Here is a 27,491-nt window from a genome sequence, read left to right as displayed (position 1 = left end):
TCCCTGAGGCTTTTCTCCTAGGTTCCTCCAAAAGCTAAAGAAATCATTGTACTTCTTTAGAACCTACTAATCCAAGAGTAACTTGGACTGTGCAGAAAACTGTGGGTCATTAATTTTTTTTTGTTATGTTATGTTAATCACCATACATTACATCATTAGTTTTTGATGCAGTGTTCCATGGTCATTAATTTTTAAAAGAGCATTGCGTTTCACTGACTAGTAATCACCCTGGGTGGTTCTGTGATAGATCAATGAGCAATAAAAATGAATACCGTCACTGAAGGAGTTCATAGTTAAGTGCACAGACATAACAAGTAAACAGAAGAGTAACAGGCACCCCTACCTAGCACTAACTCCTCAGTGAAGACAGGATCAGTCTACTGTTCATCCACACTTTTTTTCTCCCATTTATTTTTTTCCCTTTAAGATGGCCCATCTATCCATCAGCCACCTTGCTCCTTTCATCTCATTCCTTATAAATTTTAGACACCAATGGTACCACTTTGGCAATCTAAGGTTTGTATCACTAGAATGTAAGCTCCACTAGGGAAGAAAGTTTTGTCTGTTTTGTCCATTTTTATGTCCTCCAGTGCCTAGAACAAGGCATGGCATAAAATAGGTGCTGAACACATACATATTAGAAGAAAAGTCAGGTACTCATTTAAGAATTCTGAACTTAAAGAACAGTAAACTTAATAAAGTAATAAACAAAAAGACCTCTCCCCACTCTATCCCAAATGGCACTAATTTTTCCTGTTCCATGTGCACACTCATTCCTTCATTGTTCATTTTCCCACCGTGAGTAGCTTCAGCGTGATGCCCTGGTGTCATCTCCCCAGACTCTAAGCTTTTTTATGTCCATTCCTGGTGTAGAAGGGGGCTCTCTTTAATGTAAATGGGGTCACTGACAGCAAACAGCCTCTGATGTATTGTGTTCTGTGTAGATTGGGATTTGGAACTCCAACAGTGGGCTTAACATGACCGATGGCAACAAAGACAGGTCCAACAATATCACTGATTCACTGGCCAACCGGACACTCATCGTCACCACCATTTTGGTAAGTTGACTGAGTGGAATTCAGGATGTCTTATCCAGACTCCTGCCTTAGATTTTGAAGAATTCTTCAGCTATCTCTTTCATGCCAACAATTTTTTCTGCAAATGTCAATTTTTAATCAGGACATTAAACACCTATGTTTGTATGTACCCATAATTGCACTGAATTAGAAGCTTCCAGTAATGTTCTGCACATCTCCCACCTTCAATCTTTTCTCAGTTCTGCCCTGCTGCACTCTCTGGCCCCCCTCAGCTAGTCTCCCTTGCTCTCTGGCTGCTAGTTGGTTTCAACCAAGTAGAGACCCTGGCAAGAAACCAAGGAAGTAGGGAAAAAGAAGTAAGAACATTTCTTCCCCTGCCTCCAGTGGTTTTCTCAGAACCTCTATCTCTCATAACCACAGCTCCTATTCTGTCAATGATCCTGCTTGCAGACCTCTGTCGTCCTGGATTCCAGGAGCACTCTTTCCTCCTGCCTGCCTTAACCCTAAGTGCTATGAGCTTCCTGATCATGTTGGTCCATGGATGTTTATACCCCACCATTCCTCCTACCTCCATTCCTATTGGCTTCCTTTGCCTTGCTCATACCTCTGTAAATAACCCCTTTACTAAGAGGCTTTTCAAAAACCCAAGTAAGGGTACTTCCTACGTCCTATTAGAACCTGATCATACCCCTATTCAGTCATTGTACATCCACAGGTTGTTCATTTTTTCTCTTTTCCAACCCTAGCCCAAAGAGTAAAGGACAGAAGAGTCTACCTCTGAAATCTTCACTTTCAGACATTCTTGCTTCATTTGCTTCAGTCTATAACGTTAGACCAATTTATTTCTGAAACCATTAACTTCTGAGAATTGTTCTTCCATAATAAAAATGGTTTTGTTTTTCTGGTGACTACTTTCTCAGCAACTATCTCATGGAAATGTAGAATTTTCTATTTCTATCAGTTTGTTGGAGGATAAGCCTAAATGGGTCTTAAATGTCTGGGGGGAAAATGTATAATGAGAAGTAAAAGGACACATCAGTAATGTAGTAACTGTTATAATGTTATAAAATACATTTTCATTTAGCCAAATGAGAATAAGATTAAAGATATGTGGTAGTAAGGAAATGTCCATTATTCATAGAATAGGGGATTTATTCTGTAAGTGTATAAGCAAAGAATTACCAAATATAAGATTTGAGGTGAGTTCAAATAAGAAAATGGAACTGATAATATAAGAAGACATATAAATAGTCTTTGAACAAGATACCCTGAAGGAATCCAACCAAAATATGTAGATAAAAGTGAATAGTGAAACTGAGATGAAATTTAACTGAGAGATGAGGAAATGGGAGTGTTTAGTAGATAGGAAGTTTGAAGAGCAAGAGGATGTATTTGCTGATTTAAATTTCCTTTTTGTTAGTAGGCAAAGTTCTTATGTAAAAGCCAGGAAGGAGGGGCTCATGCAAAGGAAGTCTGGGTGTGGGGACAGATGAAGGCCAGACACCCAGACATCTGGTCCTTCATTGCTGGACCTCAAGTTCAAATGTGACTCTGTCTCTATCATATTGTTCACATACAGCCCTGCCCTCAGCAATGGAGAAAAACATTCTCATCCACACACTGAAGAGGAAGAGAAACTAATATGGGAAATGTTCTGTATTGGTAGAGGGTATAGGGAAAATGAGTTTAGGGAAGGCAGGAAGGTGAGCGACTAACTTCCTTACTCTGAAATCTTAACAATCATTTTCAAATATTTTATGTCTTCCAACTGTGGATGGAGCTTGTATAAGGAAATTCTGCCTTCATTATAACAGGGTTTTCATATTTGGTTTGTTTCAAATAGGAAGAACCCTATGTGATGTACAGGAAGTCTGATAAGCCCTTATATGGAAATGACAGATTTGAAGGGTATTGCCTGGATCTGTTGAAGGAATTGTCAAACATCTTGGGTTTCATTTATGATGTCAAACTCGTCCCTGATGGCAAATATGGAGCCCAGAATGACAAAGGAGAGTGGAATGGAATGGTCAAAGAACTTATAGATCATGTAAGCAAAAAAACATCTTTTATATATGGGTTTTAAGTGTCTGACAAAATGCATAGTAAGAAGTAAAAGAGAAAAAATGACTGAGTCAAGGTCAGAAGAAATGTTACTTTTTTTTTTTTTTGAATCCTAATAATGGTTTAAGAGGTAGGAGAAAACAACAAGGAAATAGAGTTTGCTTACGTAGAAAGCCAAGTAAGGACACAAACTGAGAACAAAAATTTATGGGTCCATCCATCATGCTGAAGAATAAACCTGGGTGATTCTTAAATTCGATAAAAAATCTACAGTTTGCAGCTCAGAGCAAAGTCTCATCTTGGCAGCTGATTTTATGACCAAGTGGCTCCTTCCTTGCTTTGCTCATATGTCCTTTTTAAAGACACCCCCCTGCAGTTTTTTCCTCCATTTAGTTTATATGTCTGTCTGTCTGTTTGTATTCATACCTTCTTGTTTCTCTTTGCTAATAAATACTATTTCATAAACACAAGTATGTAAATCAACTGTTTTTATACTAGAGCCAATCATTACAGAGGCTTCTTGCATGAGAAATATTTGGAATTGAGAAACATAGATCAGGAGGACCCAGGAAAGTCCAGACATTTGCTGGGGAAGTGAGGTAACTAAGACAATGATTTTGAACTTGCTTTTGCAGAAGGCTGATCTGGCAGTGGCTCCTCTTACCATTACCTATGTTCGGGAGAAAGTCATTGACTTCTCCAAGCCCTTCATGACACTGGGCATCAGCATTCTCTACAGGAAGCCCAATGGTACCAATCCAGGAGTCTTCTCCTTCCTCAACCCCCTGTCTCCTGACATTTGGATGTATGTGCTCTTAGCCTGCTTGGGAGTCAGTTGTGTACTCTTTGTGATTGCAAGGTAAGTTCGAGAACTACTGAATTTACAACAACAGATCTAGGTCAGTCTTAGATTAACACGCATGCTCTAGACTAGGTAACATAGGTTAAGAACTTTAAAATGTTATTCTAGTTTTGCCTGGCGCTTATTATGTCAAGTTCTTCCTCAAAAAGTCAGGATTTGAATGAATATATTCTAATTTTTTATAAAGGTACTTTTAAAAGACAACAAGAAGATAATTTTTATATTAATTTAATTTTCACAGTATTTAAGGCAGCATAAAATATTTATTTACCTATCTTCTCTGAATTATATTACAACAAAGCAACAGCTCAGCTAATAAATCTAAAACATTTCAACAGGAAGAGTAAAATGGTATCCATATACTTGACACCTGGAATATTCCATTACTCAAAACAGAAAAAAAGGTTAGCTAGGAATTATTGTAGCAAATAAGAAACACTGGGGTGAAACAAGATTGTGTAATCCTCAGGAACAAAGAAAAATACTTTGAAAATTTGATAAAATTTGATAAAATTTATTTTTAAAAACTTTAGAGAGTGAAAGAGCATTCTAGAAATAACTAATAACTATGAAAAGAAAGATTACTAACATGTAGAGTCTAAAAGCATGAAATATTTATGCTATCATTGATGATTCAGCTTAGGTTTTATTTTCTGAGATAACTCTATATTTAACCATCCCACTTTACACAATTCTTCAAAGGATTTTTGTACCTTTCAGTAGATTATATTTTCTAAATACCTTTGATGTTGAATTTGAAACACAGCTATTTTATCTTTCTGTTGGCTTAAACATTTGATATCCCTAGATAGAACATGTAAAAAATAATTGCTTTTGTATATACCCCACTCGTTTTCCCTCTTTTACATCTTTCAACAAAACTCAGTGAACTTTTTCCCCTGATCAATTTTTGTTTTCCCTCCAGGAATATCTATGAGAAATAATTCTTCATGCCAGCTCTCTGTCATTGTCCACTCTCTGGTTTTGATTAATGCCAGGTAACTCTTTCCCTGGCATAATTATAAAGCAAGCTTGGGAAAATAACCTAGGCTAGGAAGTCTTAAAGATCCATGAGGCACACATATATAGTCAAACTGAATGAATGTGTGTGCTCACATGTGGGTACACATTCAATATGAAATAAATGTTTTCTCCATACTTCACACCTTATAAAGAGTATCATTATCAGATCCCAGATCATTTTCCAAATTTTGGCCAAGTATTAAGCTACTTTTAAATAATGACCAAAGCTCTCTTTTTATAAGTCCTACCACAGAAGATAGTATATTAGTGTGTATGTGTATGTGTATTAATGTGCATGTGTAGTGATATTGTGCTTTGACACTTTAGTGCTCTAAATCAGTGGTTCTCAACTAGGAGAGATTTTATCTTTCAGGTAACATTTGTCCATGTTCTAAAAACATTTTTTTGGTTATCACAACTGAGGGTGGAAAATGCTACTGGTATAAAGTGGGTAGAGTTCATGGATGCCACTAAACATCCTACAGTATGCAGACAGTTCCCAACAACAAAGAGTTACTTCAAAATGTCAATAGCACCAAGTCGGAGACCATGTTTTAAATAATGAAAGAAGATGTTGCTTTGGGTATCAAATTTTAAAAGATAAGTTGCTCACCTTTGGAGGTGCATTTCTTATTACTGGTTAGTAAGTGAAATTAATACTGCCCTAGAATGGCTATTTAATAAATGACCACTTGATGAACACTCTATAAATGAATAAGAAATTTTGCATTGACTTGTTCCATTACTCTGTTCTGGGGCCCACATCTGTTGGGTGATATTGGAGACAGTAGAACAATCCAAGCAGCAGAGGGAAGTGGGTTTCCTTATCCCCCTGTCTGCTGCTCTGTCTAGGCAGTGATGCTGATGAGTAGAATAGGCAAGACAATGCTGATAACCAAATATGTTATTTATCATACTGATTTGATCAAAGCCAATGGGAGACAAAACATGTCAACAGCATCCAGAAGTTCTTACAAGTGTACAGGCTGAAACTACCCCTTTACACCTGACCCCAACTCTGCCTTTAAATTGCCTTATTTTTTGTCATCAGAATCATGTGACATTCAGTCATTTTCTCCTCCTTATTTTGACTGTTTCTCTATCAGCTCTCAGTGACCCAGAACCCTATATTTTCTGACTTCATTCTATTTCTATTAAGAAAGCAGCGCCCAATCAATACTATCCACTCAATATTCCTATTCACCGACAGCACCATTTATAAACCAGCTCTTTATTTAGCTTATTCTCCTTGTTGCCTCTTCTCACTGCCTTTCCTCTCATTCTGGGTATTGGAAAAGTGGAATTGCTGTGCATCGAGTGCGCACTTGCAAACAGCATGGTGGTGGAACGTGGAAAAAAACTCCCTGCAGTACACAAGTGCACCGTCATGGGGATCTCACTTTCAACTACATTCATCTCTACATCTTTGAATCCATTCCTACTTCTACTTCATAAAGCCCCTAAATATATTTTGGAGGTGATTCCCAAAGACAAAATCCTTGTTGAATAGGTGTGCCAATTCACTTTTACTTCCCACCATCATAGCTTGAGACCATGAGCTTGGTCACTCTGCACCAAGAAGCTAAAATGTGAAATGGCTTTCTGTTACCACCTTAGTGGTTTGCCTTCAGAGTTAGTGAAGTAGAAATAAAAAAGTTAATCTCATAATCATCGTTAGCTCTAGAGAGGCTTTTGAATTTGTGTTCTGAAGTATATCCTTTCATGTCCTTTTAAAGGGGAAAAAAATAAAGCCCATCACTGCATTTAGGCTAATGTTCTCACTAGATGTTTAAAAATCATTTGCTAAACTGAATTGAATTCATAAAGTTAGACCAACTAAGGAAAACTATATAAACATTTAAGTTACTATGACTTGTTTAGTTATGATGCTACAAATGTGCATGTCAGGGTTTTGTTTTGTGGTTAACATTTTTTAAATTACTTTTTGAAAAACATTTAACCCCAAGGAATTATGTCCATCATGAACACACAGTTTAAATAAACCAAATATCCAGATATCACGTCTGCTTACATTTTATGCTTTATGTTTGTCTTATTAAAAATGGATATTTTTAAGTTGGCATTTAGCAAAAAAAAAAAAAATCAAGAAACCCTTTGACTGTAACTCTAAAGTTATACTACAAACCCAACAGTTATATCACAAGCTCAAATAGAGCTCTGTCCTTTAAAAGATGAACAGATCTCTCTCTCCTCAATGCAGCCCAATATCCATTCTCAGCCATAAAAAGAATCCCTTAATTAGAGATCTTCAGTCTGAAGATTGTTTTATATCTCCCATTCAAGTAAAAGCTTGGTATATATAAACATAAACCCAAAATGAACCTTTACTTTTCAACATAATGCTACTCTTTTATATGCAAATTTTGACACAGATTTTAAGCACATTTGTCCCTTTCTCTGTCGTTTTACTAAAGATCAGTATCAATTGGGAATAGCAGCCTCAGAATATCATTAGTATAGGTCATATATTAATTTTCCCCCAGCCTTCCTGATGCTGACACTGCTGTCACACTGGTTATCTTTATGCAGGCATTGGGCATTTCAAGCTGAAATATTTACATCCAGGCAACAGGTAGATCTATTGCTTTATGAAAACCGAGTGTCTTACAGCACAGCATCCCAGTGACACTTAATATCCCTCAGTCCAATGCAAATCATTCAGAATCCTGGAGAGAAAGAACCTAAAATATCTTTGCAGTGCAGGCAGAATCATATTGCTGTTTAGACAGTTTCCTTTTTGCCTTGGAAAAATTAGATTAATTGTTCACTTAGAAATGCAAAGTATGAAACACTGACACAAGACCAAAAGCAGCATTTCAAAGAGGTAAGCGATGGGCTCACTGATCAGAGCATAGATGAGGAAGAAGTACCTGAATATCAGGGGGGTTAGTGGTTGCCCGGTTTTATGGTCTGTTGAGAAAAACTCCTTTGAGTACATAAGAATCCTAATTTATTGCAATTAATATTTTAAAATTATTGTACAAGTGACAATGATATTGTTTAAGTAATGGCATCTTTACTGTGCCTACTGTTTCAATTAGTGGGTTCATTAATATTGGTATTCGTTTCTTCAGCTCAGCAAACTACTATGGTTAGAAGAGTGTATAAATTCAAAATTTAATTATATTGTTGAGACAGTAATTAAAATGTATTGGCATGGCATTGTCAATTACAGCTATATTCATAAGCTTCACAGGACCCTGCACTGTGTGCCCTGCAGCTGTGAAGGAGGCGCAGTAATGAGTTGGATACCATTACTGTGGGGTAAACTATGAGGCTATTATCTCCGTACCCCTAAGACTTGATGAGGAGACACTGTACACTTTGCAGAAGGTGTTCAGGGGGGTTTAGGGAATGGTTTTTCATTAAGAGAAACTGTCTGCCCAGTTCCTTGTGCATGATTCACAGTGTGCCCTGTTTTTTGCTATAGATAATGTATTCACCTTAATCCCCGTTCTCCCCATTGTGTCAGCAACCTGCTATTGTTTACTGCTGAAACCTTATGGCTGGAGAGCATTCCGTATGTTCCCATCGGTTTTATGGGGTTTTAACATTACTCTAACGCTCCTGCTTGCATTAAAAGAACCCAGTGGCAAATGGCAAAGCTTCCAGTGCTGGGAACTACAATATTTTAAATCATTTCCAGATCACTTTGCAGAGCATTTGCTAATGTCTCTTTGGGGAAATAAGTGCCCCTTGGCAAGATAGCCCTACAAAATAACCACAGAGCAGGCAACTACTTGGGCTACAGAAGTCAGACAGATGTTTAGAAAACAGAGAAAGAACCAAAAGTCTATCCAGTTCCCTGGATTTTTCTTTTCACCCATCCCGGAGATATCTGGATTCCCTCTTGTTTACTAATAAGGAAACTGAGGCCAGAAAGTTTAAGTGACTTGTTCAAGATCAACTTCCTAACTTACTAGGGCTGCTGATCAAGTGATTGCAGTCCATCATTCTATAAATAAATTAAAAACAAATCAAAAGGGGATTTTGAATGTAAAATTCCCCAGTGAAACATGCTATGGAGTTAACACTGATGAACCCCTACCCCTATCCCTGGGCCAAGATACTTCTAAGTTTAAACTTCAAGTCTTCAGGGGTGCCTGGCTGGCTCAGTCGCTAGAGCATGTGACTCTTGATCTCAGGGTCTTGAGTTCAAACCCCATGTTGGGCATGGAGCCTACTTAAAATATATATATATATACTTCATCTCTTCATTTATTTATTTATTTATTTAAGATTTTATTTATTATTTGACAGAGAGAGAGAGACAGTGAGAGCAGGAACACAAGCAGGGGGAGTGGTAGAGGGAGAAGCAGGCTTCTCGCTGAGCAGGGAGCCTGATGCGGGGCTTGATCCCAGGACCCTGAGATCATGACTTGAGCCGAAGGCAGACCCTTAACGACTGAGCCACACAGGCGCCCCCATCTCTTCATTTAAAGATTATGATTTTTCTTTCCATAGATGTAGTATACTAAAAAAAATTGAATATACCCCAAGTCTAGACCTTCTTTCTGTTCACTAGTTTTTTTGCCCTTGCAGCTCCTTTGATCCATTATGCAATCACTAAGCCACATCTTTCTTTTAGGCGTCTGTCCATAGATGTCCCTTGAGGCAAGTCAAGGGACATCTCTTCTTTGTGTCCCCCAGCATCTAGCAACACAGTATCTTGACACTCCAGTTGGTATGTAACCAGTGTATGTAGCAGTCATTGCTTCTTGGTGGGGTAAATACTTTGGATGAGTGAACCTTTCTTTACAGTCCAACTAGCAGTTCAGTAAAATGAAAATGAATAAAAACTCAGAAGAATTCAGTAGACAGGTCAGAGAGGTACAATTCCAGCCAACCAAAGCATGTTGCCTAGAAATGAGAAGTTTGGTAAAGATAATTTCTCACGTCTCCTTTGAAACGTTGTCCACCAAAGCTGTAAGTTGATGAATATGGCCTTTACTGTTTTGGTTTGATGCTTTCACCATTAATTGTTGGGTTTTTTGCATTGTTCAGCAGGTTTTGCTGGTGCTGTGTGTATTTATTTGATGTTTACAGACTGTTTCTGTTAACTACTACAGGTTTACACCCTACGAATGGTATAACCCCCACCCATGCAACCCTGATTCAGACGTGGTGGAAAACAATTTTACTTTACTAAATAGTTTCTGGTTTGGAGTTGGAGCTCTCATGCAGCAAGGTACACCGGTTGCCTATCTTTGTCACATGCATCCCACAGTCTGCTGACAGGCTTTGTTGCTGGTAAACTCCACCATAAAGCTAGAGGGTAGGCTGAAAAACCATCTCAGGAATTAAAAAATAGAACCTGACTTCAGAGTCAGTTCTAAAGATAGCAAAGATAAAAATATGACTTGAATGGAACTTCTTGTTTGTATTTCTAAAATAAGACTTCTATCCAGCAATACAAATTTTCCTAGAAGGAAGTAATGGTTAAAGTACCTAAGAAATTGTTTACAAATTTGCGTAGATGGAAGGATCAGACTTTTCCTTTCCAGCCATAACTCCGCAAGTCAGGGGTTCTAAAGGAGTGGAATTTGAATCCTTTGAAAATTAAGTTGGCTTACATTTTTCCAATAGCTGACAGTACCTAAAACAGTCACCTAATTACCACTCCGACAAACCCTACTGGAATTCATCCTCACTTGTAACTTTTTACAATCTCCCTCAATTGGTAACCATAGCAACAGCAAACTGTAAGGGTGTGGAAATAAAATTCAAACCATAGAAATGTAATATATTTTATATATTTTCTATGATATGGGGAATTTTGATTTTGTTGGGGAGGGAGGAGGGAGTCATTTTAATCTTTGGAAGAAATCCAGCTCTTTTGTGGATTTTCTTCAGCTTTGATTCTGGGCATATGGTCTAGAAAAGACATCCCAAGACTAAATGCATTAATTTAAGAAAATCGTAAGTCACAGATGTTGTCGTGTTTAGAATAATCTACTCATTTGACAATACGCTGCAAAATAAATTGGCAAAGGAAAATTCAACGAGGATATATATATATTAAATATGTCTGTTACTTGGGGGTGAACCTCAGGCTTCTCATGAGGGAGTTATTATCATATTACTTGAAATGTTTATATTCTGTGTTTATAAACAAGAGGGAGAGAGGGAAATACCAAATATTTGAGCAAAGTGGGTAAATTCTCTCATCAGGCAGTTCAGCAGTTTATGCGGGCACTGCTAAATAGGTATAGAAATAGCACCGAATTTACTAGAAATCACTTGCATAAGTTTAGAGGGTAGCACAGAACTCTAAGTCCTGCAGGAAAACCCGCTAGGAGCCATATAGTGCTTTACGAGTGCATTTAATTTTTAGGGCATTTGTCTTATGAGCAACTACTATCAAAGAACAAGGAGACCAACCCCCACCCCCAAAACACACACACTTTCCCTATAGCTTGTTTGTCTGTACCATTAGAATAGAAAAATATAGGTGTGGGTTTCACAGAGTATACAGCAAGTCCATTCAGGTACACATGACCATGACTGCCTTGTGTCATGTGAGTGCACCCAGCTTCTCAAATTCTCTTTCATATTCTGTTTGGAGTTTATCATCATCCACAGCAAACCGTGGGATGCAGTGTCTGCTAGTTACCACTACCTTGGGTACATGACAGTCAGCCCCAACCAGACTCTGCTTGTTTTTCAAGAAGTGTAAAAATGCTTGTCAGCTGACACAAATATTGTCATATACAAATTGGTGGTACTGATGACTGTTTAGTGGATCTGTCCTTAGTGTGTGGAATTGGACCAGGTAGCTAACTTCCGTATTAACTGTTGTGCTCTCCCTTGTTAGCAGAAGCTTGTCACTGTACTCAATTGGAAACCATTGTGTTTCATTTCTTTTTTTAATGTGATGATCAGACTTTCTCTTTTCTACAGAGCGTGAGCAAAGTCTGGATCAGGATTGGCTGTCATGTCTGCCATAAAAGGCACTAAAGAGACTTCAGCAAGTATTGTCTCTCATCCCAAATATTTTCTAATGATGTTTCACTTGACTTTTATTGCCTACATAACTTCATCCTCTCCAGTTCCAAACTTAGACAAATCATCTCTATTTGAGGAAAGCCATTTCTAAGTATTTCAACTAACGCTGAAAGTCATGGAAGTCACAAAGCTGTGTGAAAATAAAAAACATAGTGAAATGTCAAGAAATCTAATTCGTACCATAGACCACGGGTTTAAAATGTAATCTGAGTAGATTTCTACTAGTTATTTTTTTTAGTTCCCAAGACAACATCATTCAAAAGTATATTTATTTTAAAGTATGATAGGTGTGAATTTATATTATTTCTGATTACTGGTCAGTGGTCCAGTTTTGCTGTCACATAGTTATACAAATAACAAATTATAATACATAGTTATACAAATAACAAATTACTACCTTCTCTTTTCATGAATGCAACCAAATAACGTAAGGATAAATTTACAGCAGAAAAATCCATACCTATAAGCTAAGAAAATATATCTGTTAATTGTATTACTTATTTCCTATGGCTATTTTATGAAATAAATGGTATTTTAATGATAACTGACTAAAGATCTAAATAATATCACACTGCCAAAAGGCTGCTAGATCAATTAAGTACAAAGATATGAAACAACCTTGGGCATTAAGCTCACGCAGACACCCACAGGCACACAAATCCCATTAAACCACAAGATAAAAACAACAGCAACAAACTATCCCACTAAATTCTTGGAGGCAATTTAATGGAAACTATTATAAATCCGTGTAATATTACACACCCAAATTCAAACAAACAAACAAAAGAAGAAAATACAAATTGCAATGAAACTGTTTACCTCATTAAAAGAGAATAAAGCTCCCAGATACCTAAGAGCATTAGGAAAACGTATCTGTTAATTCAAAGCCCAGAAACTCTGCCAACCTTGATCTGCTTATCATGAGCCTTGAGCTGGCTTTGATTTCATGAGCAATATGTGTGTCTGTTTATAGATTAAATTTGAGTATAAACTCATTTATCTGTAGATTGGTAACCTCCAATTCCCCACTCCGTCTTGAGCCATTAACTACAAAACTTCAAAACACCCAATCAGAATAGTGAAAGAATCCTTGAAAACAGGTATTTCACCTGCTGTACTTCACCTTTTAGATCTTTACATTTTCCACTTTTTAACTGATCATATAAATTCACCATGCCTCTAAGTTCATTGAGGAAATGCTAAGTACAGAACCCACGGTGAATTTCAGGCAGGCAGAGTAGCCAAAATCCACCCATAAATCAGTATGATTAGAGTGAGCCCTGCATCCCCGCTTCTGCTCCTTTTTAATTCCACTACTGGGTTCATAGACATCTATAGTTCAGGTTGACCAACAGTTTTGAGTTGGAGAAATTTCACAAATGCTTACCCTTTGTGTCAGTAAACTTGGTCCATATACCTTTTCTTTTAGAGAGAACGGATCTCTTGGTTAACATGTTACATGCCTCCCAATGTTATCTTTTACAAATAATAAACATCGGATGACATCTAAAAATGTATGGGTACCAGGAAGGGCCCCTTTCCACCTGAGAAATGGCCAGTCTTTGAAGTATAATTAAAAACAAGCACTTTGGGGTACCTGGGTTGCTCAGTTGGTTAAGCATCTGCCTTTAGCTCAGTTCATGATCCCGGAGTCCCAGGATCAAGCCCCACATGGAGCTCCCTGCTCAGCAGGAGTCTGCTTCTCCCTCTGCCCCTCACCCCGCTCTCATGCTCTTATTCTCTCTCTCAAATAAATAAGATCTTTAAAAAATTTTTTTAAATAAAAAAATAAAGGCGAGCACTTTAAAGGACAAAAGCATGCTTTTCAGTGAATATATTCTTCTCAGTCACACAAGAATATACATTAGAAAAAAATAATTTTGACTTTAAAAGTAACATAAAACAATGGAAATTGATTCATCAACTGTCAAGTGTAGCTTTATCCTATTTCATTTGATTGTAAAATCCTAAAGTTTTATTAAAGTACATGTGACAAATGGCATAATATGTTAATCTTTTAAAAGTTTCTCACATTCTTTAATCTTAAACAAAAATAAGTTAGTGTTTCAAAGCTTTCATAGCTGTACAAAGACCGATAACATTTTATTTCACACAATCAGATGCATATCAGACAGTTAAATAAAAGCCCCCAAAGTCTTGGGGTTGACTTTTTAACAAAAACAAGCAAACAAATCCAAATCTAAGCAATTAAACTAACTCTATAAATTTTAGACATAGAATAGCTCAGGGTTAAAAACATTTAATACCATCAAATGTTGATAAATTACATTTTAAGCAATACCTGCAATTAGTGATAGAAGACCATTTAGATTTTCCTCTATTTTCTAAAAAACACTTCTATTTCACCTACACACAAGAAAGTAAGCCCTTAACGGCTTTATAATTTTTATGTCGTAAAAATGCATTACCTCCCTAGACTAGTGTCAAATCATGAGTCTTCCCTCTTCTCTTAACTCTGTTTAACACTCTTACTCTGGTGATACCATCACAGGATCAGAGCTGATGCCCAAAGCTCTATCGACCAGGATAGTTGGAGGGATATGGTGGTTTTTCACCTTAATCATCATTTCATCCTACACTGCCAATCTGGCCGCCTTCCTGACAGTAGAGAGAATGGAATCCCCCATAGATTCAGCAGATGATCTGGCAAAGCAAACCAAGATAGAATATGGGGCAGTCAGAGATGGATCAACAATGACCTTCTTCAAGGTAAGAAACTGACAATGTATTCTCAAAGGTTATCTCATATTGAGGGGAGAGGAGTGTGGAATAAAAGAGTCTCTCCAAAAAAAAAAAAAAAAAGATGTGGGCAGTTTTTTTTTTAATAAAACTTATAATTACACATTCCCATTACAAGGAACCCATGTGCCCTCAGCAGTCAGCATAAAGCAATTTCTTTGCCTTCTCTCTCCCTAATTTAGTACACTCAGATCTACAGATCAGTGTCTTCTTCCTTTATAATAGAAAAAAAAAATGCTGTTTTCTGAACATAGCCCAACCACCCATTAACGAATAACTCATTCATGGAGCCCATAAAATAAAAATTCCTTAATCAGAAATTCCAATAATCAGGATACAGAATACTTGAATATCATTTTTTTGTTCTTTATGTTCTGTATTTAATGAGATAGAGCAGATAACAAATGAATGTGTTGATAATGGAATTTATTTGGAGATTTAGAACCAAAAAAATTCCCCGGGGCGACACCAGTCAAATATTTTTTCTGCACCAATGAGGACAGTGCCCCCAGGATGGCCTGAAGTTTCCAATAGCCAGGAGTGCCTTCCAAACCACCAAAGGAGAATTAAGTTAGAGTCAATATAGTTTTATTGTCAAGTGCATTTCATTGTTCAAGTCTTTTTCATTACTTACTTAGAGTAGTGCAACTGATTTCTGCCTTGCTTATGGAATAAGCCTTAGTACTTTTATTATGAAATTCCAGATACAATAGCTCCCCTGGGGTAGGAATGGATTTCAATAGATCCAGGGAGTTGTAGAGATAGCAAAAACACCTTAGAGATCATGAAGGTCAGCCCTTCACTTTACAAATGAAGAAAACAAAACCTTTAGAAACTAAATTAACTTTCAGAGTCACAAACTTGATGCTAGACAGGATTGGTTAGAACCTTCTTTTAACTGCTCATGTGAAGAAAAAAAAAAAGAAAAAGAAAAACAGTCATGCAACCAAAATAAACTCTAAAAAAACACCTGTGTCAAGGTTGCATACCTAGCTTACCAAAAATGAAGTTGTCACCCCAAGAGTGAGTAGACAAAAACTGGTGAAGAATATTAATTTAGAACCAAAAAAACTAAGGGAGGGGAAAAAAGGGAACAGTTCTTTGTATAACAGTATTGGTTCACCAAAATAGGTACTACCTTTGCAGTAAATTTTATCAATTAACAATAACATTAATAAATAAAAATTACTCTGTTTTAAGTTTAAAATTACTCTGTTTTAGGGGCGCCTGGATGGCTCAGTTGTTAAGCATCTGCCTTCGGCTCAGGTCATGGTCCCAGGGTCCTGGGATCGAGCCCCGCTTTGGGCCTCTCCTCCGCGGGAAGCCTGCTTCTCCCTCTCCCACTCCGCCTGCTTGTGTTCCCTCTCTCGCTGTGTCTCTCCCTGTCAAATAAATAAATAAATAATCTTTAAAAAAAAAATTAAAAAATTAAAAAAAATAAAATCACTCTTTTAAAATCCAGAGGGTTATCAAAAATAGAGTAACATGAAAAGTTAGGATTTGCTTTTCCCCTACATTAGAAAAAGATGATTTTTAAACATTCTTTTCGTTTTAAGAAATATATGTGCTGCTGAAGCAAGCACATCATTTTAAGAAATATATCATTGATTTAGTGAATGTATAAAGTGTGGTGATTGTACCCTAGGCAAGTGTTGTTTTAAGGACAAATACCATTAAATATATGGTTATCCAAGTTTATGAAAGCCTGGATTTTTGTAAAATCAATAGTGTGAAGAGACAGAAGTTACCTCAAGCTAGTGATTCGTCATGATACTTGTCAGAAACCAGAAAAGTTACCTGCAAGGCATAGAGGACCGAGGGACACTGCCAAAGTAGAATTGGGTATGTCTGAAAAAATATCTGAAATGACTTACCTCTTTTACCAGTATCAAAAAGTTTTAAAGTATTGGGAAGTAGGTAAGTAGAGGCAGAGAAGAATCTACTACAAATATAGAAGAGGGGGAGGCTGCCTTTGCAAAAGTGATGGACCTGACTTTGCTACTGTACAAACATTCTGTGTATTCACAAAGCATCCCTTAGCCTCCTTTTGATCTGTTTCTGCTCACATGCCTCTTGTATATCAAGGGTACCGGTCCCCATTTTTCCAGAAGGATCCATTGCAGTGTGTTGGATAGTGCATTTCCCTACAATAGTCATGTGCTACTCTCACAACTTCTGCTCCCGGGCCTTTTCAGAAAGGGCTCCTGCTTGCTCCTTGGCCCTGAAAATGAGGCACGAATTAAAGGGGGTCTCTCAGGTCACCAGGCAAATGATGAGTCAAGAAGCATCTTATGGAGAAAGAACATGATGATAGTACCAACAACAGCAGTGACAATAGCAGCTTGCCCAGGACCCTAGCTCATAGCCACACACTCTGTTTGTAAATGCTCTACGTATATTATCTCATTTGATCCTGATTAAGACTGGTTGAGGCAAGTACTAATATTACCCCTTATACGGAAGAAAATGAGGCACAGCTTAGTTAAGTAACTTGCCCCAAATTTACAAAGCTGTCAGTAGAAGAGCCAGGGTTCAGCCAAACTTCAGAGAGTGCTATGCTACGACGTAAGCTTCCTGAAGGTAGAGAATTGCTCTGTTTTGTTTGCCATTACATCCCCAGGAGCTAAAACAATGCCTGGCACACAGTAGGCACTCAGAAAACATGTTTTCAAAAGATGAACAAATGCACTAATGAATTCTAAGAAAGATGGAATTCATCAGAGGAGCGAGGGACAAACGGAAGGAGGTAAACAGGTATCTTTGTCCATTCAGGCTACGATCATGAGATACCACAGACCCGGTAGCTTACAAAAAAAGAGAAATGTGTTTCTCACACTTCGGGGGGCTGGAAGCCTGAAATCAGAGTGTCAGCATGGTCGAGTGAGGGCCCTATTTTAGGTCACAGACTTTTCGTTGTATCCTCACATGGCGGAAGGGGCAAGAGATCTCGCTGGAGCCTCTTTTATAAGGCACTAATCCCATTTGTAATGGCTCCATCCTTATGACTTTAACATCTCCCAAAGGCCTCACTTCCTAATATCAGCATCTTTGGGGGTTAAAGATTATCATATGAATGTGAGGGGGACACATTCAGACCACCGCAGGAGGAATAATACAGACCCACACAGGAAGAGACACTGTTGCCATGTTAGCTTGCAGCCAGGCAACCTTGTTTATCACGAAGGAATTTATTTGCAAAAAGAGAACAAGGACTAAATCCGATTTAGTTTTCCCCTTGAGGGTGGCAAGCTGTCAGAAAGCTTCAGAGGGATACACACTCAGGGTTTTTAAGCTGGATTATTCCACAAGGGAAAGAAACATTCCAGGCTTTCAGCTCTCAGGGTAGTTCTACCTTGAGTCAGTGAGTGACAGTGGTTAATGGTCAAAAAACTCAGTCGTGAGCCAGGTCTTCATTAACATTTCACCTCTGCTGTGCCATCAGGTCTCCCTCTCTGTCTCTCTTAATCAAAGACAATATCCTTTCTTGGGCTGTTGAATGAATAAGGAAAACCCCCTTCACCCAGGCTAACCTAGCACGTTCTGACCCATTGTTGGGTCATCAGCCATTTGCTCAGATGGGTCTCATCTCCACTCAATCACAAGGAAACTTCTAATAAGAAGCCTTTCCTTATCTCACACAGTGTACCTTAAAGTTACACTTTTGTTCCCAGGGGGGAGGGGATAAAAAGTATATGTATATATATCTCCCTTTGACAGCATTCAAATGGTAGAAATCTGTCTCTTTGCTTTCAAGTTGATTCTAAATTGTTTTTACAGCTATGGAATAAGAAGTAGCAAAAAGAAAGGACTATAGAAATTACCAAAATCTGTGAAGACACAAAATACACTAATCCCTCTATGTGGTCTCTGGGCCACAAGCATTTAGAGAAGTTTCTCTTTGAAGAGTGTAGACAGAAGTTGCTCACTAAAATTTTAATCAAAATCCATTGGGTTTTTTTCCCTAGACTTTTCTATTTTTGCAGACAGCACAGCCCCAGATTTCAGATTTGGTTTATTTTGTTTACAACATAAAAAAAAAAGCAAAATTTAATTTTTTAAAGTAGCTTGGGTGAAATTGCACTATCCACCATGTGAATTCAGGTAAGGCTGAGGAAATAAACTGACATTTATTAAGCAAGTGCTGGTCAAAGTACTATGTGTCTGAGACAGGAGAGCCTGAAGCAGTTTTCCTGCACTGAGTCATTTGTACACAGAACAACTCCATTGGTCATCAGGGGCTGTATTTGCACAAGAGACCTAGGATTAAATCATAAATTCAATTCCATATGCATTCACTAGGCTTTAGATGGACAGCTAGAATTTGATATTGTCTATAAAGAAAGGAACAACTCTAAGTTTTGTGGCCAAGGTCACTCAGTTAATGACGCTTTTTAAACATCAAATTTTCTCAAGGTCATCAGCACTTTGAGTCTTAAAGTCTTAAGCACTGTGGATGACATAATACCCATTTGGTCAAAGGGTGTCAGCTACCACTAGGCCAATTACCAAGACAAGGTTAGAGAGAGGCAGAGTATTTTATCAACTGTCCAGGGACTGTTGAAAATGTTTGAGGAAATTCTCCAAATATCAGGGGATCTTTTATTTCTCCTTGTCAGGCTGTCAATTAATAAATGGACTTTTTTTTTTAAAGTCAGTGTTTTAATATTTCAGAACTTCAAGAGACTTCACTTAGAGAATTTTTCAACAAACTCCCTTTTATTTTCCACTAGGGATAGTACTAATTAATACTATGATATTAACTATATTGGTTTCTCAGCTCTTTGCTGCAGAATTGCCTAGTTCTTTCTACTGTTTCAAAAGCCTGAAGAGCAAAGGTTTTCACTGTCCTCCCAAACCCCTGAGACCACCACCAGCATCTTAGGAAGTACAAAAATCAGTTAGTTCAATGCCAAGCTGGGGACACAACTTGGGTGTAGCTTCCCCAAGGTTGACATGACCCATTTCCTCTTTTATACTCAAGTAAGTTGACAGCAAGGGCATCCAGCTACAGCTTCCCTTTCATAATAGAGTACTAGTTTTCTATATAATATAAATATATGTATTTTTTTCTGTATAATAAAACACTAGTTTTCTCCATCTCTCATAGAAGGTAAGGAAAGTGTGAAAGTTCTCTTTTTTCTCCTTGATGTAATTCTATTAATTACCTTTCAGAATAAATGGAATAGTCCAAACTCTGGTCTCATGATGACAATTTAGCAAGTAACATTTTTTTTCCAGTTGAAGAAAGCATTGTCATAAAAAGTCTAAGAACATTTTGAGGCCCGAAAAGGAGGATTTCCCAATGCCCCTTGCAAACCAACAACCAAACAGGATAATGGTGCTAGTCCATTGTTCAGAGATTAAGGATACCAGCCAGTCTTCTCAGGAGATATACCTAACCCCAACTGCTGGGATACCATTTAAAACTTATGGTGAAGTGCTTCAGATTTCAGTAGCCAGACAGCATAGCTTCAAATTCTGACTTCACTACTTATTAGCTACCTAGACCTTGGCAAGTTCTTTAAGCTCCACACCTTGATTTCCTTTTCTGTTTATTGAGGATAATAGCTAACTCAGAAGATTATTTTAAAGAATAAATAACTAAATAGGTCATGTGTTTACAGTACTACTTGGCAAATTGTAAACAATCGGGAAGTCAGATATTATCATTTTCACCACCAACGTCATCACCATTAGTATCCAGCACTTACCTCTAGTTACTAGTCCTACTTTTTCAGGCTCTGTGAATTAACAAACAAACAAACAAACAAACAGACAGACAAAAACCAACAACTCTATGTTGGTCTTTGCTCAACTTTCTTACTCTCAGTGATCTCTGGAAGGTGTGCCTTCTGCTAATGGACACAGAAGTCCAGAGGGAGTGCCTGTGCCCAAGATCTCAAAGACTATCAGAGGCTAGGCCAGACCAAAACCTTAGTTTTTGAAAGCTTTCCTAGGTACATACATGGTGTTTGCAGGGGAACCGTTTCCAGATGGTAGATAGCCATCCAGATGGTAAGGCTGTCCTTAGACTTCAGCTGAGAAGGAGAGCAAGGTAGTTCAGAAGGATTCATTTCAGTTTATATGTTTTCCAGGCTCTCCAGTCACAGCTCTTGTCATAGCACTTGAGGTTGGCATTGTAAGGGATAGGAAGGGACAAGTATAAAACTGTGTGCAAAGCTTAAAGACCTGAAGAGCAATAAAGAGACCAGACACACACAGACCTGTTAAACACAATGCTGCACGTGATTTAGGAGCATGTCTTGTGCAGACAGGAAGTGGTGTGAACATCAGAGGTCCTCGTGAGCCAGAAGGGTAGAAAATACTCATGTAAGAAATGTTTCTCAGTAGAAGCTTGCCTTGTAACAAATCACTATCCTCTCAGACCCAAGCCAGAGGATTACACAGATTATATCATGATTCAGTCTAAAATGACTTGGATAAAGTAGGTTTAAAAAAATCATAACAGACTTGTCATTTCTGGCTTTCATGGTCTAGGGACTTTAGACTGGCTATGGGAATAAGGGACTTTCTAACCTTTATAATCTCCTTCCAGGGAGTGGTTAGAAGCTGTCATCAACCCCAAAAACATTTCAAGGAAGTTACTGAGCACCACACCAGTGGAACTGAAGCAATGAGCCATTATGGGGAGATAGGTTCCAGACAGAAATAGTCATATAAGGAAGCACAAAATGAAAGACATTTCTCAAACTTCTCTGCATAAGAAGATATTAGCTTGTGTTTGAAAGATTCAGCTAAATTTACCATCAGTTCCCAAAATGCTAAGTCCCCGTATGTTAAAAATGTATTTGTTTGGGAAGAAATCCATGAAGTCAATTAAAGTTAACCTTTTTCAAATCCAGGTATATTGCCTGTAATGGACCAATCTTTAACTCTAGACAGGAGAAAAACATGAAAAATGTTTTAGCAAAGGTGTTTAAATCCCACTGAGGGAATTTTTTAAAGGGAGCACATGAATTTTTAAAACTTTGGAGATTCTGCAAATGTCATAAATTTCTATCAATTCAAGATAAGAGCATGATCAACTGCAATGATCATATTACATACATTTGAAAGACAGAGGCCCTCACTATAAGTATAAATGCTTTCTTCTGAGATCTCCTTTCGAAGGGATTTTTGTAAATTAAATCATATTTTTAAAATTCCATGAGAACATATTATGTAATGAAATAATATACTTAATTGTGAGTTAAAGAAAATGGTTATTTTAAAGACAAACTACCTCTGATGCATCTGCTTCAAAACTTGGATTTCTACATAGGATGATTTCCAGGTCTTTGGCTGAGTTTTAAGATTTATCTTAAATCAGGATTTCTCTAAAGAAAAAGTAAGTTGAAGATTTTAAAATGTAACTGTTTTTGGCATTTTATTTGTTCAATATGCATATATTCACCATATTCATAATAGCATTTTTGATAAGAAAACAAAGATAAAATTTGAATAATTTATCCCTAGTGTGTATGTAGGCATGTGGGGTTATGGATATATGTATAAATAATCATACATAAACATGGATCTGTATGTAAGTCTTCAGACATATCGGTCTTAAGCAGAATTGCCCAATTACTCATTCTACTAAGTATTAAGATTATATATCTCCAATGTAGAAGCCCTATATCCTGAAGAAATAATGTGATAAATAATGCTTATCTCAGTAAAAATGATATATTAGAGGGATATGACTATAAAATGGATGTTCTATCAGTCTTAAGACCATCTTACACTATAGAATTTATACCTGTTTTACACATTATTGCAGAAACCCTGCAACTGCAAACAACAGAATTATATGAAACAGAAAATACTGTTAAAGGAAAGGGGCACCTGGGTGGCTCAGTCGTTAAGCATCTGCCTTCGGCTCAAGTCATGATCCCAGGGTCCTGGGATCGAGCCCCGCCTGCTCAGTGGGGGGCCTGCTTCTCCCTCTCCCACTCCCCCTGCTTGTGTTCCCTCTCTGTCTCTCTCTCCCTCTGCCAAACAAATAAATAAAATCTTTAAAAAAAAAAGGAGAGCAGAGGTTTGAGCTTATTATTTGGAGGGAGTAACAATGCCAACAATCAAATCCTTAATCCATTCTTTTGGGGCGCCTGGGTGACTCAGATGGTTAAGCATCTGCCTTCAGCTCAGGTCATGATCCCAGGGTCCTGGGATCGAGCCCCACATCGGGCTCCTGACTCAGCAGGGAGTCTGCTTCTCCCTCTCCCTCTGCCTCTCCCACTGCTCATGCTCTCTCTCTCTCTCTCTGTATCTCTGTGTCTCAGATGAATAAATAAAATCTTTAAAAAAAATCTTAAAAAAATAAAAAAATAAAATACTGTTAAAGGAAAAAATAGAAACAATATCCACACTTCCCTCTAAGTTCCAACTGTCACACTTCTGAAAATACAATCTAATTTTTTGTCTATACAAATGTAAGCTGCCTAACTTATGTATATAGCTCTATACATTAGATGCCGACTGCAAGAGGTGCAACAGTTCTGATTATCATAGGAAAATAGCACTGCTACTTACTACAATGATTTTTTAAGAAAATTTAGCCGTTAAAACATTAGCCAAACCATGAGTTTGTTGGTCGGTGTATAAAACAAATAGCTAACTCCCTGTTGGTTAAGAACACAGAGCCTGGAGCCAGATTGCTGGAATCAAATCCTAGCTTCATCATTTCTTCATGTGGTGTCCTGATTCCACACATATAAAAGAGGCATAAAAATGGCATCTTTCTCATATGATCACTGTAAAGATTATATGAATTAATATACACAAAGCACTTAGAAAAGTGCTTGGCAAACAGTAAACACTGCATGTTCTGGTGATTATTACTATTTTCAATAAGTACTTTTTAACTGAACACAGATACATTGTAAATCATTTCCCAGTGAGTATTTAACTTGCATGCACCATAGGGGGAAAAAAAATAAATGATGATCATCAAATGGAGATATAGTAACACTCCCTTATAACAGATTTTAGATGAAAATATGCTTAATCTTTGCCAATAGTGTTTCATCAGCAATAGAATAGCCACATAATCAGATTTAACCAGGCAAAATGAAATTATCTAAACCTGATTCTCTTGCAATATTTGAAAAAAAAAAAAGACGATTTCAGATTACTGAAGACTTTTCAGTTTTAGGTACTTTTGCTAAGAAGCTTGGAGTACTTTACAAATATTCTAATTAACCTTTGACATATTCAATGAAACAAGAGGCATTCACTGTTTCTATTTTTTAAATATATATTATTTAAAATGATTTAGCAGGCTGAGACTACAGACAATTTAGAAGCGCAAAAATATCTGCTATTCAAACAGTTCCATTTAAGAATTATTAAGATTTGTGTCTTAAAAATGGAAAATCTATTAAAAAGGAATAAATCTAACTACTACCAAAATAGTACTTTTTGACCTAACAAAAAATAAACATTACATAACAGGGCATCACAATGGACAGAACTCAGAAGTAAAGAGGAAAGAAACCTTCATTCTGTGCTGGCTCTTTCACTAACAAAATGTGACCTTCTGTGTGTCTCCAAAGTCAAGACCTGCATAAGAAAAATGAAGGAGTTGGTCCAGAAAGTAGAATGTAGGGGTTGAAGAATCCTTAAGGGAAACTCTTCCAACCATGAAGTTCTTCCTGTAGGTTTCAAAGGTGGAAAACTGTGTCCTAGGGTGCTTGAGCCACCTACAGGTATTTCTAACAGTGAAAAAGGTTATTCTGTAGCCACATTTTGGGAGTCTTTCTGTATATCTAAGCTCCTCAGCTTCTCAAATAGTCTATAATTCCAAATGTGGAATACAATGGAGCCCCACAAGAGCAAAATTTCTAAATGATTAAAGAGAACTTTAACTGGAAGCAGAAGGGTTCTATTCTCTGTTCCATTTTGTTTGCCATCATTAAGCCCCAACAAGAATAGCAGGAGGGGGTCAAAGAAATTTAGAATGTCTCTTGTACCTTCAACTTGACCAAGTCCTCTACCAAGTGGTAGTCTTCTTACTGAGAAACAGTTCTGCCTTCAACTCTTCAAAGGGGTCCATGCCAGCTAGACTTCCCCTCCAGCACCACAGGGAGTTCAGGTCAAGAACAACCTTCTACTCTGAGAAGAAAAAAGTAGATATGGTTGAATTAAATCCATGACCTCCAGCTCCATAGAGAAGAGCTACTCAAATTGTGGTACGAAGAACATGCTAACTCAGGAAACATTGTTTTACCAAGCTGTGATGAGACAGGAAAAGAAATTGAGAGTAGTAATTGAGAATTTTTGTAGTTCATGGATATCGTGGTAGCACCAAGTACATGATCGGTGGATACTTCTCCTTGAGTGTAGATTACTTTGAAGGCTGTTGAGTGCTTTTGGTGAGCCACATGTTATACAAGCTGTATGCTAGTCACATGTAGTAAGACCACAGATAGGTCTGCCATGTATTGAGAAATTAGACAACCCCCCACAGCAGATAATTTGAGAACATACCTAATGGGGCTCAATGACAGGCTTGTAGGTTTTGAGTTGAATCTTTTCATCTCCCTCCCTGTCCTTCAAGTCCTTGTCCATTTACCATGAAGGGTCCCATCACTTATTTTGTTTTGTCCTCAACTTCCTAAAAATAAAAATCCAGTTTTTTAACTATTTACAACATTCACTTTTAATAAAAGTTAAATATGATTAAAAATGGATGTTTCATGGGATTTTTTTAATGTGGAGGCTGACTCTGAGTTTGTGTTAACATGATACAAAATAGCAAACTTCTTCAGGGAATAATACGAGTCGATGAATTGAAGCTATTGTCAAAGGTAGAGCAAATAAGATTAAAATCATTCTCAGGGGCACCTGGGTGGCTCAGTCATTAAACATCTGCCTTCGGCTCAGGTCATGATCTCAGGGTCCCGGGATAGAGCCCCGCATCGGGCTCCCTGCTCAGCGGGAAGCCTGCTTCTCCTTCTCCCACTCCCCCTGCTTGTGTTCCCTCTCTCTTTGTGTCTCTCTCTGTCAAATAAATAAATAAAATCTTTAAAAAATAAAAAAAATAAAAAAAATCATTCTCAGGGGAAATTTGGCAGTAAGGACATCCATTTCCCCAAGATCATCATGGTACAGTGGAAAGAGCATTGAATTGGATATTGGGAGTCCTGGGGTCAAGTATCAGCCTGATACTGACTAGTTCTGTGACTTCCCTGAAGTCTCCAAACCTTCTATACCAAAATTTCCTCCTCTGTGAAAACAGCAGTTTGAATGAGTCAATTTCTAAAGTCTCTGACAACTTTAAAATTTCATACTTCTAAGAAAATTATTTTCCCTTAATGTAGTTTCCTGAAGGAGGAAAAAATTTTCCCAGCTGTGCATTTACTACCAAAAGACAGACTGACCTCCCCGTACTCCTTCAAGTACCTCTTTATTACAAATTTAGTATTATCCATCTCATAGAGGTTGAAATCACACAACAAATGAGGCATTGACCCTGATACCAAAAACCATGCCTTTGTCATGGAGACATGAGCTCCAATTTGCAGATATCTCTGGAGTTGAGGAATAATTCACAGGGGCCTAATCATGATAGAATGGCTTCCATAAAATACCAGTATCTATAAGGTACTGTTTATTGAATTGTTGTCTGTCTCACAAGAACTTTCTCAGGGGGATCTTCAAATGCCTAACAATCCAAAATAAAGCCATCTGTCCTCCCTTAACTCATAAAGCCTACAGCATTAACCCAGGTCCTAAATAGAGTTAGGAATTAACTGAGCCCCCAGGAACACTTGAGCATGAATAACCACGCCAGAGTTGATTCCACAGGTATTCCATTTATTGCTTATGGCCCCAAATCATGTTTGAAGCTTCTCTGCACTCCTGAGATGATACGCCCTATGCCTGCCAAAGAAGCTATCTCATGTGTAGGGGCTGGAATTAGCTCAGAATTATTAGTAATTCCCATAATGTTTTTCATTTTCAAAATAAATGGAGGGGAGTGTTGATGCAAATGAAGACAAATTCAGAAAAAAATTGGAAAAATATGGAAATTACAGAGTAAAATGTAAATGTCTAGTCATAGGTCATTATTCAAAAGAATAAAAAGTCCATATCCAAGCAATATGAAAACTAAGGCAGTATATTTTAACAAAGAAAGTAAGATAATGAGTTAACGGAATGTATAGATGCATATATCATATGCATCATATTTATGGTTTATTATTGAATCTATGAAAAAGCTGAAGAATAAGGGGAAAGACATCATAGAACACTTTGAAATGAAATATTCAGGCCTCATTTTCTGAAAGAGTTGCAATTAAAATTCAATATGTACATAAAAAAGCATATACAGTACGAAGAATTTTCTGATCTGAATTTTAACTTGTAAAGAATATTTGTATTCTAAATTTTCCAGAAAAGATAAGAGTGAATGGCAGTTCTTTCATAAACAAAGCAGCAATAGCATGTGATTTATCTCAGGGCTGTCTCCAGCAAAGGCATGCTGTATCAGGTATAGAGACGTACACACCAGAAAATAGTAAAACAGTACCTGCTGAAGTTAGGGGATGAATGGAAATGGAGTCAATGAGTAGAGTCCTGGAGTGAACTAGTCATTCCTTGATCCAGTATGCCTCGAGGATTTGTTCTTAGTGGCCTCAATTCCTTAGGCCAATGCTGTCATTGATACCAGTGTTCTTTCTTCCCTAACAACAAAAGGACTTTGAGCCAATGTCTTATAT

At 37.5% G+C, this 27,491-nt stretch overlaps 1 protein-coding gene across 6 annotated transcripts in view; it reads left to right on the top strand.

The window, feature by feature from the left end:
* The window catches only part of GRIK1 (glutamate ionotropic receptor kainate type subunit 1), a 364,278-nt gene that overhangs the window by 313,987 nt on the left and 22,800 nt on the right, over positions 1-27,491 (top strand). For 5 of the 6 annotated variants that reach the window (XM_027584983.2, XM_027584982.2, XM_027584979.2 and 2 more), the window contains 5 exons: positions 945-1,058; positions 2,881-3,084; positions 3,734-3,957; positions 10,074-10,192; positions 14,522-14,739. In XM_027584983.2, coding sequence (XP_027440784.1) covers positions 945-1,058; positions 2,881-3,084; positions 3,734-3,957; positions 10,074-10,192; positions 14,522-14,739 — 879 coding nt within the window. Of the gene's footprint in view, positions 1-944; positions 1,059-2,880; positions 3,085-3,733; positions 3,958-4,885; positions 4,968-10,073; positions 10,193-14,521; positions 14,740-27,491 lie in introns of those variants that run through there. The other variant, XM_027584980.2, reaches the window with a different exon arrangement.

Source organism: Zalophus californianus, chromosome 1 (genome assembly GCF_009762305.2).
Source record: "Zalophus californianus isolate mZalCal1 chromosome 1, mZalCal1.pri.v2, whole genome shotgun sequence".
Lineage (NCBI taxonomy): Eukaryota > Metazoa > Chordata > Mammalia > Carnivora > Otariidae > Zalophus > Zalophus californianus.
The sequence above is the reverse complement of the archived record's forward strand: the minus strand, read 5'-3'. Positions and strand labels throughout refer to the sequence as shown.